Here is a 16730-nt window from a genome sequence, read left to right on the forward strand (position 1 = left end):
GGCCATCAACAACTGTCAGCGTGCGAATCATTGAACGAAACATCATCGATATGGGCTTTCACAGCCGAAGGCCCACTCGTGTACCCTTGGTGACTGAGCGACATAAATCTTTAAGCCTCGCCTGGGCCTGTAAACACCGACATTGGACTGACTATGACGGGAAACATGTTGCCTGGTCGGACGAGCCTTGTTTCAAATTATATCGAGCGAATGGACGTTTAAGGGTATGGAAACAACATCATGAATCCATGGATTCTTCATGTCAGCAGGGGACTGTTTAAGCTGGTGGAGGGTCTGTAATGGTGTGAGGCATGTGCAGTTGGAGTGATAAAGAATCCTTGAAATGTCTAGATACGACTGTGACAGGTGGCACATACGTAATCATCCGATCTGATCACCTGCTTCCATTCATGTCCATTGAACATTCCGATGGACTTGGTCAATTCCAGCAGGACAATGCGACACTCCGCATTTCCAGAATTGCTACAGAGTGGCTCCAGGAACACTCCCCTGTGTTTAAAGACTTCAGTTTGCCCACGTGACTTCTCAGACATGAGCATTATTGAGAATATCTTGACTATCTCGCAAGGTGCTGTTCAAAAGAGATCTCCATCCGCTCGGACTCTTACGGATTTATGGACAGCCCTGCAGCATTCTTGGTGTCAGTTCCCTCCAGCACTTCTTCAAACATTTGTCGAGTCCATGCCACCTCGTGCAGCGGCATCTCTTCGTGCTTGCGGGTGCACTACACGATATTAGGTAGGTGTACCTGTTTCTCTGGCTCTTCAGTGCATGTGGAAATGGTAAAAACATAATTCTTTTTTACCCGCTACCTAGATGTGGCTCTTTCAGTTTAATGGTGACTAAAACCCTTGGCCCTGATTAAAGGAGACTGGATGGAGACGTTAGAAGATGCAATGTGTGTGTGTGTGTGTGTGTGTGTGGTACAGAGTTATGAAAATATCACAGAATAATGCTATTTGGTATAACTTTTACACATAATTTTACTACTAGAGTGGTGGCTGGACAGGGGTGGGCGGGGGGGAGGGGGTGTACGGTAGTAGGGTACGAAGCACAACTGAGCTAGTCCCACTATTTCGATTTTTTTAATTGGTTTATTGAAACTACTTTCTGTTTGGATGCTTCATTATAATAGTTCACTGTGGTTCGTTGGAAAGACAGGAACAGGATGTGGCATAAAGCACATTTGATCTGGTCCATCCATCTTAGAACTTTTGATTGGGTGTTGATAGGGGAAGAGGGTTAGATGGGGGTTTTAATGCCGCATTAACACAATTGGGTTGGCTCAACTGTCTTGGAATTTTGATTGGTTCTTCCTTTTTAATATTTTGCAATGATTTGTTGCAAGTAAGGAAAAAAGCGGAGTTGAGGAGACGAAAATGGATGAGTGTAGGTAGGGTAGAGATTTGTGGGCTTATGATGACACTTATAATGAGGGGTGATACTTGATGACGTCAAGGAGAGTAAAGTTACGACGGTTTAATTCCCTTGATGGCGTTCAGCAGACGCTTCAGGATCGAAGTGTTGCAAAATGCCTTTAGATTACCGAGAGCACTGTTTATTGAGGCCCTCCGAGACCGAAATGGGTGACTAATCTATGAAATAGTATCTGTTCCTTTTCACCTACACAACCTCTGTAGGATTTTCAATAGCATCCTGAAGAATAATCATAGATTCCGGCTAAAGTGGCAGTTTTTCATGTTAGTGAGCACATTCCTACCAGAGGTATGATGACTTTTTTCTACAGTCTTCGACTTGAGCTTTGTCAACATATTTGTTACACTCTTTTACCAGAATGTATTCCAGTCTCCTATTTGCTTTACTTACTGCTAAACCTGTATGGCCACTTTGCTTCAAATCTGTTCACATTGTTACTCACACATATCTGTTTAGGCAGGCTGACAATAGATGGTACCCAGTAGTCTGATAAACAACACCACACTTTCAAGTACTGTGGACCGCACAACTTTCTTGTTCTGTATCATAAAGCTAGCTGTCCATTTTTGCACCAGGTTGACATTTTGTTGAGCTGTAAATGGCTATTGCTGTCAATTGAATGTGACGAAATTTTCTCATACATAACAATGCTCACCGTTCAGAACTCCTATAAGTGTAATTACACTATGTAATCAGAAGTATCCGGACTACCCCAAAAACAAACGTTTTTCACATTAGTTGCATTGTGCTGCCACGTACTGCCAGGTACTCCATATCAGTGACCTCAGTGGTCATTAGACATCGTGAAAGAGCAGAATGGGACGCTCTGCGGAACTCATGGACTTCGAACGTAGTCAGGTGATTGGATGTCACTTGTGTCAAAACGTCTGTACGCGACATTTCCATACTCCTAAACATCCCTAGGTCCACTATTTCCGATGTGGTAGTGAAGTGGAAACGCGAAGGGACACGTACAGCAAAAAACGTACAGGCCGACCTCATTTGATGAGTGACAGAGAACGCCGACAGTTGAAGAGGGTTGTAATGTGTAATGAGCAGACATCTATTCAGATCATCACACAGGAATACCAAATTGCATCAGGGTTCATTGCAAGTACTGTGACAGGTAGGCGGAAGCTGAGAAAACTTGATTGCATGGTCGAGCGGCTGCTCATAAGCCACACATCACGCCGTTACATGCCAAACGACGCCTCGCTTGGTGTAAGGAGCGTAAACATTCGGCGATTGAACAGTGGAAAATCGTTGCGTGGAGTGACGAATGACAGTACATAATGTGGCGATCCGATGGCAGGGTGTGAGTATGGCGAATGCTCGGTAAAGGTCATTGCCAGCGTGTGTAGTGCGAACAGTAAAATTCGAAGTCGGTGGTGTTATGGTATGGCCGTATTTTTCATTTAGGGGACTGCACCCCTTGTTGTTTCGCGTGGCACTAACACAGCACAGGCTTACATTGATGTTTTCAGCACCTTCTTGCTTCCCCTGCTGAAGAGCAATTCGGGGATGACGATTTCATCTTTCAACACGATCGAGCACATGTTCATAATGCAAGGGCTGTGGCGGAGTGGTTACACGACAATAACATCCCTGTAATGGAACGGCCCGCACAGAGTCCAACCTGAATCCTATAGAACACCTTTATGATGTTTTGGAACTCCGACTTCGTGCCAGGTCTCACCGACCGACATCGATACCTCTCCTCAGTGCAGCAGTCCGTGATGAATGGGCTGCCATTCCCCAAGAAACCATCCAGATTCAACGAATGCTTGCGAGATTGGAAGCTATCATCAAGCCTAAGCGTGGGCCAACATCATATTGAATACCAACATTACCGATGGAGGGCGCAATGAACTTGTAAGTCATTTTCAGCTAGGTGTCCGGATACTTTTGATCACGTAGTGCATATTATTCACAATGTTGTTAATTATCACATTCCCCAGGGACATGCAACATATTACTTAAGTTTCTATTGTATGCTGTTACCAAAATAGCGTCCGTAAGACTTTTTCGTATGTGTGGTATACTTACGATATGTTTTCTTACAGCTATTTTGATCTGTAATATGAATGTTCATAATGTCTGACGATACAAACTCCTGCATCGTGGCTGTCATTACAGAGTGGTTTGTTGGAACCTTTCTGATGGGGGATATGTAGCAGTGGGGGATCAAGAAATGACTGTAGCATGGATGTACAAGTAAGATGTAGCAATACTGAAATGGTCATTCAGTGACCTTTGATATATCTGATGACTTCTGGTCGCTCATTGTGTAGTGCTGAAGAGCAACAGAGGGTTTCATGTGTGTTCAAGATGTGTCTTACTCTTAACAATTAATATGAAAAAAATTAAATGTGGTTTATTTCTGAGATACAACTCACCCATGTCTTCAAGTTCACAGTCCATACTTAAGCACAAGATGCTAGCACCATCCACTAAACAATAGCAGCTAAAGCAGTTATCTTCATAAACAATATCTCCTGGCAGGCATGGGAGTTGGTCAACCACCAGTTGAAGTGCTACCCCTTTCCTCCTTTGACCACCACTTCCGCCTCCTTTACCTCCAACTCTACCTCCAGTGCCATCTTTTTCTCCATGTGTATTATCTTTGCATCCACCTTCATCTCCACATTTCGGTTGCAGTGGTAGTAATGTTCCTAGAAGAAAATTCACATGGGAAATATTAGTATGTTTACTTATATTTTTCCTTTATCGTTGGGGCCAAGGTGGGTTGGCAGCACTCTTCTGCCAAGAGCAGTCACAAGGTATGGGATTACAGTTACAAAGACGACTTAAAACGATAAAATATTTGTACTTTTTTTTAATTGTTAAAAAAACGAAGTTGTATGTTGATAAAACTAAATAAAATATCTTTGTCTTTTAAAACTCATATATTGTTGTCAATGTTTGTAATATAAAGAAACATTCCAGTTTACTGCATTAAGCTATGTGAAATAAGCAGTAGGAGAGAGGATTTTGTGACAGAGCATTTTGCAAAAAACAGGGAGGACTACTCCATACTGACTGTAGGGAAAGGAAGGAGGAAAGTGGCAGCTGAGTAGGTCTGGCATAGAGAGCTAAGGTAGTATTCTGTTGGAGCTGGAAGAGACTGTACACATGAGTAAGTGGTGCCAGTTTCATTGGGATAAGATGTGGAGAGTATACGTGTAAGGCTGGGGGTTTGTACTAGTACACATGTGGTAGAATACAGGGCTGGTAACCAGGTATGAAAGAATTGTTTCGATTGTTGTCAAGTATGTGGAAAGTGTGGGAATGCTGCAGGTGTTCAGTGTGAGAGAGAAGCTAGGTGGAAATTAATAACTAGCAGGATACGAATGGGAGAGGGGAGATGGGAAGATTGAATGATGTTCTAGGAATTTGAGGGATGTTAAAATTTTGGTGGAGTAGAACTCCAGACTACATTGGCATACAAGGAAATACGTCAGCATTTTTGATAAAGGGATGCCACCCTCATAGTCGGTTAATAGTGTTGTCCATTTTCATTTGTATTTATTTATATATGTCCTCTGTGCAGAACAGAAATGGGAAGTACGTATGTAAAATAAAACTACAAAAGACTTAGCCTATTGTCACACAAGAACCAACCACTAGCATCTGTCTGGACTCAGGTTCCGGTGTGCTTCATGAACACTCAGATGTGATCACATAGTGTATGCTCACAAACATGGCATGTGGCCTCAATGCTTTTCAGCAGCTGTTGTCAAATACACGTATCACACAGATTTTATTTTAGAAAATGGACACATGTGAAACAACAGCATTATCAATATTAGTGACTTTTAAAGAATTCAAGAGCTGAATAAAATGAGTATATAAGTGCCATTACTAACATTTCCAGGAAGTGCATGCTTTCTTTGGTTATTACTTTCTTTCAATTTTCTAATTGAAACTAGGTTTAGACATATAATTTAAGACATATTGCACTGTGATCAATAATTAAAAGTATGTAAATTAAACAAGACAAGCTCAAAAAAAGCAAAGGTCAGAAAATGCAGTGTGTCATATATTCACAATATTTGAACTAAAATGAGCTGTAAGTGCCTGAGGCTTAGAAGTGAGCCAATAACACAAAACATAGATTTTGCGTAAAATCCGAGTTTATTGATGGAAAACTATTGAAGTTCATTAATACCACCTTACTGACACATACTTAGGATTTTAAGATGTGATGCATTCATAAAACTGTTTGTCAGGTTTTACCAAAAATTCAGCCAGTCTTCAAATCGGTATTCTTATCTTCTGTAATAAGTAACTTGCACAACTACATAGCTATTTTTCCTACTGATACTATCTTTTTGGTCACGTCTTTCTCAGAAATATCAGTTTCAGATATTTGTTCGAATTCACTGAAGGTTCTTTTAAGCACGTTTTAGCCTGGTTTACCATAAGTAACTTTTACCCATTAAAGTTTTGTAATGTAAATTTGTGCTATGTTAAATAATATATCTGCTACTTTTTTGAAGTTGAAATAATCAGCTTTGATTAGCATTTTTACTTGAAATGAATTTGTCAGTTTACCATTTTCTATCATTTATTTTAATTCTTCTTGACTTTTGCGTTTATTAAACCTTTTCCGTTTTTAAATAGCGACAAAATCACGGTCGCAGCCCAGAAAGGAAAGTTCTCTGACTGGGAGCTTGTAATTTATTTCTGTGCACATTTCAGTTCAAGTTAAATATAGCAACAAAATTTTACTCTAATTTTATTCTGCCTACAACAGTTATGACTCCATATTGTGAGTTTGTCTGTAGTTTCAATTTCTTTAAGTGGCTAAAAGACCGAGGTTGCAATTTCAGTCCCTCGACTACCTGATATTCCTCCCTGCCGCATATTCATTTTACTGATGCTATTGCGGAAGTGGGTATGAAGGTTGAAATTTGACAGTTGTCTTAGGTAGTACACGTTAATAAGAGTTAAGGTCGTGAAAGACAGTAGCCTTTATAAATTAAAAGCAAATGTCACACTCGTGGTTCTAGGAATCTGAGATTCATTAAAATCTTTCTTTTTCACATCCTTTCGGCTTTTTCAGCTTTCAAGTGTTGACGTTCCAGTATATTTTTGAACCCTGTTTCAACTGTATCAGAAGGTGCTGTTATCTGAAAAACTAACAGTTCACATGCCGTACTTGTGACTGCTCTATGGCAGAAGGACAGTTTAATATCGAAAAATTTATTAAATACCAGATAATAAAAACTGTACGGAACATTGCTGTCATTATTTTGGTTTTTAAAAGCCTTGTACAACCTGCAAAATGTATATGTTCCCTGAATCCTGCCTCCCATAGTGGCTTACAGCACTTCGAAATTTTTTTATGTGCTCACGAACAAGAACCCAATTTTTTATCAATTTTCTTACTACACCTTTCTTCAACATGTACTTCGTTACCAGTCTGTTTGATTTTTCCTAAAGGCTGGTGAATTTTACCGGATACACAAAAGATATTGGAGAAAGTATTGTTACAAATCTACGCAATTTCACCTTCGCCATTTGTAACAAAGTACGTCACGGTTACGTGACGTCTGCTTTCTGCAGAATATCTATGGTGCCATGCCTTAGTCTTGCAACAAGCTTAATTTGCGTTAGGCATAGTTCATAGTTTTGTTTACAGTGGTGTAACTTACAAAAAAGTTTTTGGTCGTAAGGTATACATTTGCTAAGCGTATTTGCATTTACATACAGTTTGTTGGTATGTGAAATCCTGTGCCTTCACTACAGTGAAGCTATAATATAGGTCGTGTGAGCATTTCTCCACTTCTTATTTTCTTCTGATAGTCTTCCTTTCCCTTTCTTCCTTCGCTTCTTCGCACCTTCATCTGTCACAGTTTGCAATGAACAACAATAACACTCCTGACATCTTCGGTTGTCGGGTATTCTGCCGGACATCAGCGTCGTTCTTGCACGATATTTCGGTCACGTAGCTCGAGACCTTCATCAGGTGCGACCTGAGACTGCTCCTCGAGTGGACCTGGTCCAGTATTTATGCCTATGGCCTTCCCCCTCCACCAACGGCTGCAGGCGCTTCCTCTGTGGTCCGCGCCTATTCCCTGCGACCTGTTGGAGCGTTGCTGCTCCGTTTTCCGTCCGCTGCGGTTCTAGGTGTTCCCTCTGCGGTCCGCGCCCACTAAACCCGCTCCTGGGGCTTTCATCTACGGTCTGGAGTACCAAGCGTTCCCCCTGCGGTCCGCGCCCGCTCACCACGACCTGTTGGAGCGTTGCCGCTCCGTTTTTCGTCCGCTGCGGCTCTGGATGTTCCCTCTGCGGTCCGCGCCCACCAGTCCCACTTCTGGGTGTTCCATCTTCGGTCTGGTGCGCCTGGCAGTCCGTCAGGGACTTGTTTACCATCTCCATCTCTCTGGTTCTTCTGTTTGTGTAGTGTTGCAGCTGGCCCCATTGCTCCTTTAACAATTCCAGAGCCGGACCCCAGGCTCTGCTTAGCTGGTACCCTGTGTCACGATTCATAAGATCGTCAACCATTTTAATCTCTATCGATTCTCTTATGACACTGTCCCAGAATCTGGGTGTTTGTGCTAGAATCTTGGTATCCTCATACTTCATGGCATGATCTAGTTCCAGGCAGTGTTCAGCAATGGCTGACTTAAGTCACCTGTCTTAATCTAGTGTGCCTCTGATGTTCATTGCACCTGATCTCCACAGTTCTTGTCGTCTGGCCAATGTAGGACATGCCACATTGACAAGGTATATTGTAAATCCCTGGTTTTCGTAACCCCAGGTCGTCTTTGACACTCCCCAGCAGTCCCCCGATCTTGTTGGATGGACAGAAAACACACTTGATATTGTGTTTACGGAGGATCCTACTGATTCTGGCAGAAATAGAGCCAGCATAGGGCAGATATGCCACCTTCTTTGCTTCATCTTGGTCTTCTTCAGGAACCTGTGGTATAGTGGCTGGTCGGAGTGCCCTCTCAATTTGTCTGTCCATGTATCCATTCTTGGAGAAAACTGTTTTGAGACGTTCTATCTCTATGGGTAGATTCTCTTGGTCTGACAGGGCACGTGCTCTGTAGACCAAAGTCTTCAGAACCCCATTCTGCTGTGCAGGGTGGTGACAACTGCTGGCCTGCAGATATAAATCAGTGTGTGTTGGTTTTCGGTACACACTGTGGCCAATTGATCCATCTGCTTTCCTCTGGACTAGTACATCCAGAAATGGCAGCTGGCCATTCTTCTCCAGTTCCATGGTGAACTTGACATTAGGGTGGCATGAGTTAAGATGTTCAAGAAACTCATTGAGCCTATCCATCCCATGTGGCCAGATCACGAAGGTGTCATCCACATACCTAAAGAAGCATGTGGGTTTAAATGCGGCTGTCTCCAATGCCCTCTCTTCAAAACTCTCCATAAACATGTTGGCAACCACAGGGGACAGTGGGCTGCCCATAGCTACACCTTCAGTTTGCTTGTAATATTGGTTTCTGTACAGGAAATACGTGGATGTCAGTGTATGACTGAACAGGTCCAACAGAGCACCGTAAAATTTCTCTGCAATCAGTTCTAGTGAGTCCTTCAGTGGGACCCTGGTGAACAGCGATACCACATCAAAACTAACCATGATGTCCGATCTTGGTTAGTTTTGATGTGGTATCGCTGTTCACCAGGGTCCCACTGAAGGACTCACTAGAACTGATTGCAGAGAAATTTTACGGTGCTCTGTTGGACCTGTTCAGTCATACACTGACATCCACGTATTTCCTGTACAGAAACCAATATTACAAGCAAACTGAAGGTGTAGCTATGGGCAGCCCACTGTCCCCTGTGGTTGCCAACATGTTTATGGAGAGTTTTGAAGAGAGGGCGTTGGAGACAGCCGCATTTAAACCCACATGCTTCTTTAGGTATGTGGATGACACCTTCGTGATCTGGCCACATGGGATGGATAGGCTCAATGAGTTTCTTGAACATCTTAACTCATGCCACCCTAATGTCAAGTTCACCATGGAACTGGAGAAGAATGGCCAGCTGCCATTTCTGGATGTACTAGTCCAGAGGAAAGCAGATGGATCAATTGGCCACAGTGTGTACCGAAAACCAACACACACTGATTTATATCTGCAGGCCAGCAGTTGTCACCACCCTGCACAGCAGAATGGAGTTCTGAAGACTTTGGTCTACAGAGCACGTGCCCTGTCAGACCAAGAGAATCTACCCATAGAGATAGAACGTCTCAAAACAGTTTTCTCCAAGAATGGATACATGGACAGACAAATTGAGAGGGCACTCCGACCAGCCACTATACCACAGGTTCCTGAAGAAGACCAAGATGAAGCAAAGAAGGTGGCATATCTGCCCTATGCTGGCTCTATTTCTGCCAGAATCAGTAGGATCCTCCGTAAACACAATATCAAGTGTGTTTTCTGTCCATCCAACAAGATCGGGGGACTGCTGGGGAGTGTCAAAGACGACCTGGGGTTACGAAAACCAGGGATTTACAATATACCTTGTCAATGTGGCATGTCCTACATTGGCCAGACGACAAGAACTGTGGAGATCAGGTGCAATGAACATCAGAGGCACACTAGATTAAGACAGGTGACTTAAGTCAGCCATTGCTGAACACTGCCTGGAACTAGATCATGCCATGAAGTATGAGGATACCAAGATTCTAGCACAAACACCCAGATTCTGGGACAGTGTCATAAGAGAATCGATAGAGATTAAAATGGTTGACGATCTTATGAATCGTGACACAGGGTACCAGCTAAGCAGAGCCTGGGATCCGGCTCTGGAATTGTTAAAGGAGCAATGGGGCCAGCTGCAACACTACACAAACAGAAGAACCAGAGAGATGGAGATGGTAAACAAGCCCCTGACGGACTGCCAGGCGCACCAGACCGAAGATGGAACACCCAGAAGTGGGACTGGTGGGCGCGGACCGCAGAGGGAACATCCAGAGCCGCAGCGGACGAAAAACGGAGCGGCAACGCTCCAACAGGTCGTGGTGAGCGGGCGCGGACCGCAGGGGGAACGCTTGGTACTCCAGACCGTAGATGAAAGCCCCAGGAGCGGGTTTAGTGGGCGCGGACCGCAGAGGGAACACCTAGAACCGCAGCGGACGGAAAACGGAGCAGCAACGCTCCAACAGGTCGCAGGGAATAGGCGCGGACCACAGAGGAAGCGCCTGCAGCCGTTGGTGGAGGGGGAAGGCCATAGGCATAAATACTGGACCAGGTCCACTCGAGGAGCAGTCTCAGGTCGCACCTGATGAAGGTCTCGAGCTACGTGACCGAAATATCGTGCAAGTACGACGCTGATATCCGGCAGAATACCCGACAACCCAAGATGTCATTAGATCGCCGGGAAAGCCTGAAGAGTTACAATAACACTCCTTCTAATGATAGACCTAGTCGATTACTGTCACTCACAACACACTATATCTATATTGGAATAACAAAGTCATTGACATCGAAGCACAGTAAGGGTAGAGTGGGGCGATATTGTCTGTTCGTCGGTGTGTACACGTGTGATGACGTTTGATTTGTGGGGCGCTAAGCTGCGCGGTCATCAGAGCCCATACAAAGTCCCAATTTTTAACGAGTCCATTCTAGCCACTGTCACGAATGATGATAATGATGAAATGACGAAGAAAACACAAACACCCAGTCTCCGGGCTGAGTAAATCCGCATCCCGGCCGGGAATGGAACACAAGACCCTGTCATTCAGAGGCAGCAACGCTAGCCACTAGACCACGAGCTGAGGACGCGTACACGTGCAAGAATGGATGTGGCAACAACAGTTGTGCACTTCCAGACTGGCTTGTTTTCTTACACTCCTTGTTAATATGCGGTATTGAGTTCGCGTTACAGGAACGTCATACCACTGTGGATTAACAGTTGCACTCCTCAGCGTAGAATGATACGCTTCCCCTGTTACTTTTATACCTCACCTAAAGCAATGATTAAATGATGATGGCGTCTTCTTGGGTAAAATATTCCGGAGGTAAAATAGTCCCCCATTCGGATCTCCGGGCGGGGACTACTCAAGAGGATGTCGTTATCAGGAGAAAGAAAACTGGCGTTCTACGGATCGGAGCGTGGAATGTCAGATCCCTTAATCGGGCAGGTAGGTTAGAAAATTTAAAAAGGGAAATGGATAGGTTAAAGTTAGATATAGTGGGAATTAGTGATGTTCGGTGGCAGGAGGAACAAGACTTCTGGTCAGGTGACTACAGGGTTATAAACACAAAGTCAAATAGGGGTAATGCAGGAGTAGGTTTAATAATGAATAGGAAAATAGGAATGCGGGTAAGCTACTACAAACAGCATAGTGAACGCATTATTGTGGCCAAGATAGATACGAAGCCCACACCTACTACAGTAGTACAAGTTTATATGCCAACTAGCTCTGCAGATGACGAAGAAATTGAAGAAATGTATAATAAAATAAAAGAAATTATTCAGATAGTGAAGGGAGACGAAAATATTGTGGCCAAGATAGATACGAAGCCCACACCTACTACAGTAGTACAAGTTTATATGCCAACTAGCTCTGCAGATGACGAAGAAATTGAAGAAATGTATGATAAAATAAAAGAAATTATTCAGATAGTGAAGGGAGACGAAAATTTAATAGTCATGGGTGACTGGAATTCGAGTGTAGGAAAAGGGAGAGATGGAAACGTAGTAGGTGAATATGGATTGGGGCTAAGAAATGAGAGAGGAAGCCGCCTGGTAGAATTTTGCACAGAGCACAACTTAATCATAGCTAACACTTGGTTTAAGAATCATGATAGAAGGTTGTATACATGGAAGAACCCTGGAGATACTAAAAGGTATCAGATAGATTATATAATGGTAAGACAGAGATTTAGGAACCAGGTTTTAAATTGTAAGACATTTCCAGGGGCAGATGTGGACTCTGACCACAATCTATTGGTTATGAGCTGTAGATTAAAACTGAAGAAACTGCAAAAAGGTGGGAATTTAAGAAGATGGGACCTGGATAAACTGAAAGAACCAGAGGTTGTACAGAGTTTCAGAGAGAGCATAAGGGAACAATTGACAGGAATGGGGGAAAGAAATACAGTAGAAGAAGAATGGGTAGCTTTGAGGGATGAAGTAGTGAAGGCAGCAGAGGATCAAGTAGGTAAAAAGACGAGGGCTAGTAGAAATCCTTGGGTAACAGAAGAAATATTGAATTTAATTGATGAAAGGAGAAAATATAAAAATGCAGTAAATGAAGCAGGCAAAAAGGAATACAAACGTCTCAAAATTGAGATCGACAGGAAGTGCAGAATGGCTAAGCAGGGATGGCTAGAGGACAAATGTAAGGATGTAGAGGCTTATCTCACTAGGGGTAAGATAGATACTGCCTACAGGAAAATTAAAGAGACCTTTGGAGATAAGAGAACCACTTGTATTAACATCAAGAGCTCAAATGGAAACCCAGTTCTAAGCAAAGAAGGGAAGGCAGAAAGGTGGAAGGAGTATATAGAGGGTCTATACAAGGGCGATGTACTTGAGGACAATATTATGGAAATGGAAGAGGATGTAGATGAAGATGAAATGGGAGATACGATACTGCGTGAAGAGTTTGACAGAGCACTGAAAGACCTGAGTCGAAACAAGGCCCCCGGAGTAGACAACATTCCAGTAGAACTACTGACGGCCTTGGGGGAGCCAGTCCTGACAAAACTCTACATCTGGTGAGCAAGATGTATGAAACAGGCGAAATACCCTCAGACTTCAAGAAGAATGTAATAATTCCAATCCCAAAGAAAGCAGGTGTTGACAGATGTGAAAATTACCGAACAATCAGTTTAATAAGCCACAGCTGCAAAATACTAACACGAATTCTTTACAGACGAATGGAAAAACTAGTAGAAGCCGACCTCGGGGAAGATCAGTTTGGATTCCGTAGAAATACTGGAACACGTGAGGCAATACTGACCTTACGACTTATCTTAGAAGAAAGTTTAAGGAAAGGCAAACCTACGTTTCTAGCATTTGTAGACTTAGAGAAAGCTTTTGACAATGTTGACTGGAATACTCTCTTTCAAATTCTAAAGTTGGCAGGGGTAAAATACAGGGAGCGAAAGGCTATTTACAATTTGTACAGAAACCAGATGGCAGTTATAAGAGTCGAGGGGCATGAGAGGGAAGCAGCGGCTGGGAAGGGAGTGAGACAGGGTTGTAGCCTCTCCCCGATGTTATTCAATCTGTATATTGAGCAAGCAGTAAAGGAAACAAAAGAAAAATTCGGAGTAGGTATTAAAATCCATGGAGAAGAAATAAAAACTTTGAGGTTCGCCGATGACATTGTAATTCTGTCAGAGACAGCAAAGGACTTGGAAGAGCAGTTGAACGGAATGGATGGTGTCTTGAAGGGAGGATATAAGATGAACATCAACAAAAGCAAAACAAGGATAATGGAATGTAGTCGAATTAAGTCGGGTGATGTTGAGGGTATTAGATTAGGAAATGAGACACTTAAAGTAGTAAAGGAGTTTTGCTATTTGGGGAGCAAAATAACTGATGATGGTCGAAGTAGAGAGGATATAAAATGTAGACTGGCAATGGCAAGGAAAGCGTTTCTGAAGAAGAGAAATTTGTTAACATCGAGTATAGACTTAAGTGTCAGGAAGTCATTTCTGAAAGTATTTGTATGGAGTGTAGCCATGTATGGAAGTGAAACATGGACGGTAAATAGTTTGGACAAGAAGAGAATAGAAGCTTTTGAAATGTGGTGCTACAGAAGAATGCTGAAGATTAGATGGGTAGATCACATAACTAATGAGGAAGTATTGAATAGGATTGGGGAGAAGAGAAGTTTGTGGCACAACTTGACCAGAAGAAGGGATCGGTTGGTAGGACATGTTCTGAGGCATCAAGGGATCACCAATTTAGTATTGGAAGGCAGCGTGGAGGGTAAAAATCGCAGGGGGAGACCAAGAGATGAATACACTAAGCAGATTCAGAAGGATGTAGGTTGCAGTAGTTACTGGGAGATGAAGAAGCTTGCACAGGATAGAGTAGCATGGAGAGCTGCATCAAACCAGTCTCAGGACTGAAGACAACAACAACAACAAAGCAATAGTGCGGGCACTCTCTTACAATAACCAGTATGATATACATATAGTTGTCATACTCGATATGTAATGGGTGCTCAAATGGATCTGAATCATTGATGTGAATTTACACTACTGGCTATTAAAATTGCTACACCACGAAGATGACGTGCTACAGACGCGAAATTTAACCGACAGGAAGCAGATGCTGTGATATGCAAATGATTAGCTTTTCAGAGCATTTACATAAGGTTGGCGCCGGTGACGACACCTACAACGTGCTGACATGAGGAAAGTTTCCAACCGATTTCTCATACACAAACAGCAGTTGACCAACGTCGCCTGGTGAAACGTTGTCGTGATGCCTCGTGTAAGGAGGAGAAAAGCGTACCATCACGTTTCCGACTTTGATAAAGGTCGGATTCCAGCCTATCGCGATTGCGGTTTATCGTATCGCGACATTGCTGCTCGCGTTGCTCGAGATACAATGACTGTTAGCAGAATATCAAATCGGTGGGTTCAAGAGGGTAATACGGAACGCCGTACTGGATCCACTCGGTCTCGTATCACTAGCAGTCGAGATGACAGGCATCTTATCCGCATGACAGCAACGGATCGTGCAGCCACGTCTCAATTCCTGCACGAACATTTAGACGACGTTTGCAGCAGCATGGACTATCAGCTCGGAGACCATGGCTGCGGTTACCCTTGACGCTGCACCACAGACAGGAGCGCCTGAGATGGTGTACTCAACGACGAACCTGGGTGTACGAATGGCAAAACATTTTTTTTGATGAATCCGGATTCTGTTTACAGCATCATGATGGTAGCATCCGTGTTTGGCGACATCGCGGTGAACGCACATTGGAAGCGTGTATTCGTCAACGCCATACTGGCGTATCACACGGCGTGATAGTATGGGGTGCCATTGGTTACACGTCTCGGTCACCTCTTGTTCGCATTGGCGGCACTTTGAACAGTGGACGTTACATTTCAGATGTGTTACGACTCGTGGCTCTACCCCTCATTAGATCCCAGCGAAACACTACATTTCAGCAGGATAATGCACGACCACATGTTGCAGGTCATGTACGGGCCTTTCTGGATACAGAAAATGTTCGACTGCTGCCCTGGCCATCACATTCAGCAGATCTCTCACCAACTGAAAACGTCTGGTCAATGGTGGCCGAGTAACTGGCTCGTCACAATACGCCAGTCGCTACTCTTGATGAACTGTGGTATCGTGGTGAAGCTGCATGGGGAGCTGTACCTGTACCCGCCATCCAAGCTCTGTTTGACTCAATGCCCAGGCGTATCAAGGCCGTTATTACAGCCAGAGGTGGTTGTTCTGGGTACTGATTTCTCAGGATCTATGCATCCAAAGCGTAAAAATGTAATCACACGTCAGTTCTAGTACAATATATTTGTTCAATGAATACCCGTTTATCATCTGCATTTCTTCTTGGTGTAGCAATTTTAATGGCCAGTAGTGTATATAACACAGACTGTAGTATGCATACTTGTGCAAAGGGATACCCTGTGGTATCATGATGAGATTTCCTACGGATATGGGGGCCACACAATGTCTTCAAAAGGGTAGCAATGTCTCTTGAAAATCGAGAACGTACGGAACGGTATCACTTCCCTACAATGTAAGTTTGTGTCCAGTAGATCTTTTTAATTTTTTTTTCTAAGACGGAGTGCTCTGACAACTGCTAGCAAAGAAGTCTATTGCCAAAGAATAATTATATCTCGCAAAGAGTTTACTGTTGGATGTTCTTTTCTGTCATAATTTCGTGTATGTGGCGACGAGCAGCATCTTGTCGAAATGAGTCCAAGTGCGTTAATCCTTCTTCTGTCTTTCTCTTTTTACCGAGTGTCCGTAGTTTAGATGGTCGAGCCAGTCCTACTCTGCGTAGTATTTTTCATTAAAGATATTTACGACAGTGTTTTCATTCAAAGCATGTGTTTTTCTTTTCTACCTTCGTTAGAAGCAGTAGATATGCACCATAGTCCATCCCGTTCTTGGCGACGCACAAACTCGCGTGTGCAACCACGCAGAACGTGAGTGGGCAGTTCTCTTAACAACCTGTTCACTAATCATACTTATTTGCACACTTTCCGCTCTAAGCTTCAGGCATTCTGCAGCGCAAAATACACGCCCCGCAAAGAGAAAGAAAGCACACTACGAAAACGAATCAAAATTGCTGTGTT

General features: G+C 43.4%; 1 protein-coding gene across 1 annotated transcript in view; it reads right to left on the minus strand.

Annotated features, from left to right (window-relative positions):
- LOC126101208 (uncharacterized) overlaps nt 1–16730 on the minus strand; it is a 111743-nt gene that overhangs the window by 22246 nt on the left and 72767 nt on the right. The window contains exon 4 of the mRNA XM_049911902.1: nt 3855–4130. Coding sequence (XP_049767859.1) covers nt 3855–4130 — 276 coding nt within the window. The remainder of the gene's footprint in view (nt 1–3854; nt 4131–16730) is intronic.

The sequence above is a fragment of the Schistocerca cancellata genome, chromosome 9 (genome assembly GCF_023864275.1).
Source record: "Schistocerca cancellata isolate TAMUIC-IGC-003103 chromosome 9, iqSchCanc2.1, whole genome shotgun sequence".
Classification (NCBI taxonomy): domain Eukaryota; kingdom Metazoa; phylum Arthropoda; class Insecta; order Orthoptera; family Acrididae; genus Schistocerca; species Schistocerca cancellata.